The 916-nt window shown below is 54.4% G+C and overlaps 1 protein-coding gene across 1 annotated transcript in view; it reads left to right on the plus strand.

Annotated features, from left to right (window-relative positions):
• The window catches only part of RABL3 (RAB, member of RAS oncogene family like 3), a 16,160-nt gene that overhangs the window by 10,994 nt on the left and 4,250 nt on the right, over nucleotides 1-916 (plus strand). The window contains exon 7 of the mRNA XM_018572601.1: nucleotides 226-264. Coding sequence (XP_018428103.1) covers nucleotides 226-264 — 39 coding nt within the window. The remainder of the gene's footprint in view (nucleotides 1-225; nucleotides 265-916) is intronic.

A 916-nucleotide genomic window follows, 5' to 3' on the forward strand; every position in this document is an offset into this window, starting at 1 on the left:
ATGGCAGACCTGCAGGCTACATGTAGAAAACAACTACCCGCCCGGCGCCCAGAACTGCATGTCCCGGGGCATCGGGAGATAGGGATTCCACACCCCCGCTGCCCCTCTACTCCCTGCTGCCCCAAGGCCGGGGCCTCGGTTGGCCTTGTGGGAAATCCCGCCCTGGGTATACACGCTGAGTTGCAGAGGTCAATGAGTAATCCAATCTGACGGTTTGTTTTTCAGGTGATCGAGAAGAGATATTATTCCAGGGACACCAGCACGGTGGGTATTACATCTCCGCTTAGCTAGGTCCGGGTGCGGTCGAACTCCAGCCCTATAGCTGCGGTGAAACTACAAACCCCATCATGCATCTGCCTCTGGGAGTCATGCCTGTGGCTGTGAGAATCTCGCAATGCCTCATGGGGCTTGTAGTATCTAAATCCAGCAATACAAAGGGAGAATGGAGGTTTAAAAAGGAATCTGGGAGGAAGGCCGGGGTCATGTGACCCATCATAGTCACATGAATGGATCTCCTCCAATCCTACAAAGCGTTCCACACGTCAGTCCGTGGTTCCAAAATGTGTTTTTTGTCGTTTTTTTATTTTACTGCAAACCGTCCATGAAGGAGACGTGTGCAGCTCCAGAATAAGTCAGTTCGGTCCTGAGCTCTGAAGTCTGGCCCCACAGAGGGCCACAGGGCCCCAGAAGATATGACATTCCCTCCCGATGAGAAGTAATGATTGGTAGGGAGGGACGCATTGTGCGGAGGAAACGTTTCTTCTCTGGACGGGTCGGTGCTGTGAATGGAGGCCGGCGAGGCCACACCCATCATGTGAGAGGTAACGTGGGGCAGTAAGGAGCGCCCGCAGGTTATGGATGAGCCAAGGAAGACTCTGCCATCCGCCTGGAGCTGAGCTTCCGAGGGAGCAGAAGG

This window comes from Nanorana parkeri, unplaced genomic scaffold (genome assembly GCF_000935625.1).
Source record: "Nanorana parkeri isolate BGI_ZX_2015 unplaced genomic scaffold, ASM93562v1 scaffold2082, whole genome shotgun sequence".
Taxonomy (NCBI): Eukaryota; Metazoa; Chordata; class Amphibia; order Anura; family Dicroglossidae; genus Nanorana; species Nanorana parkeri.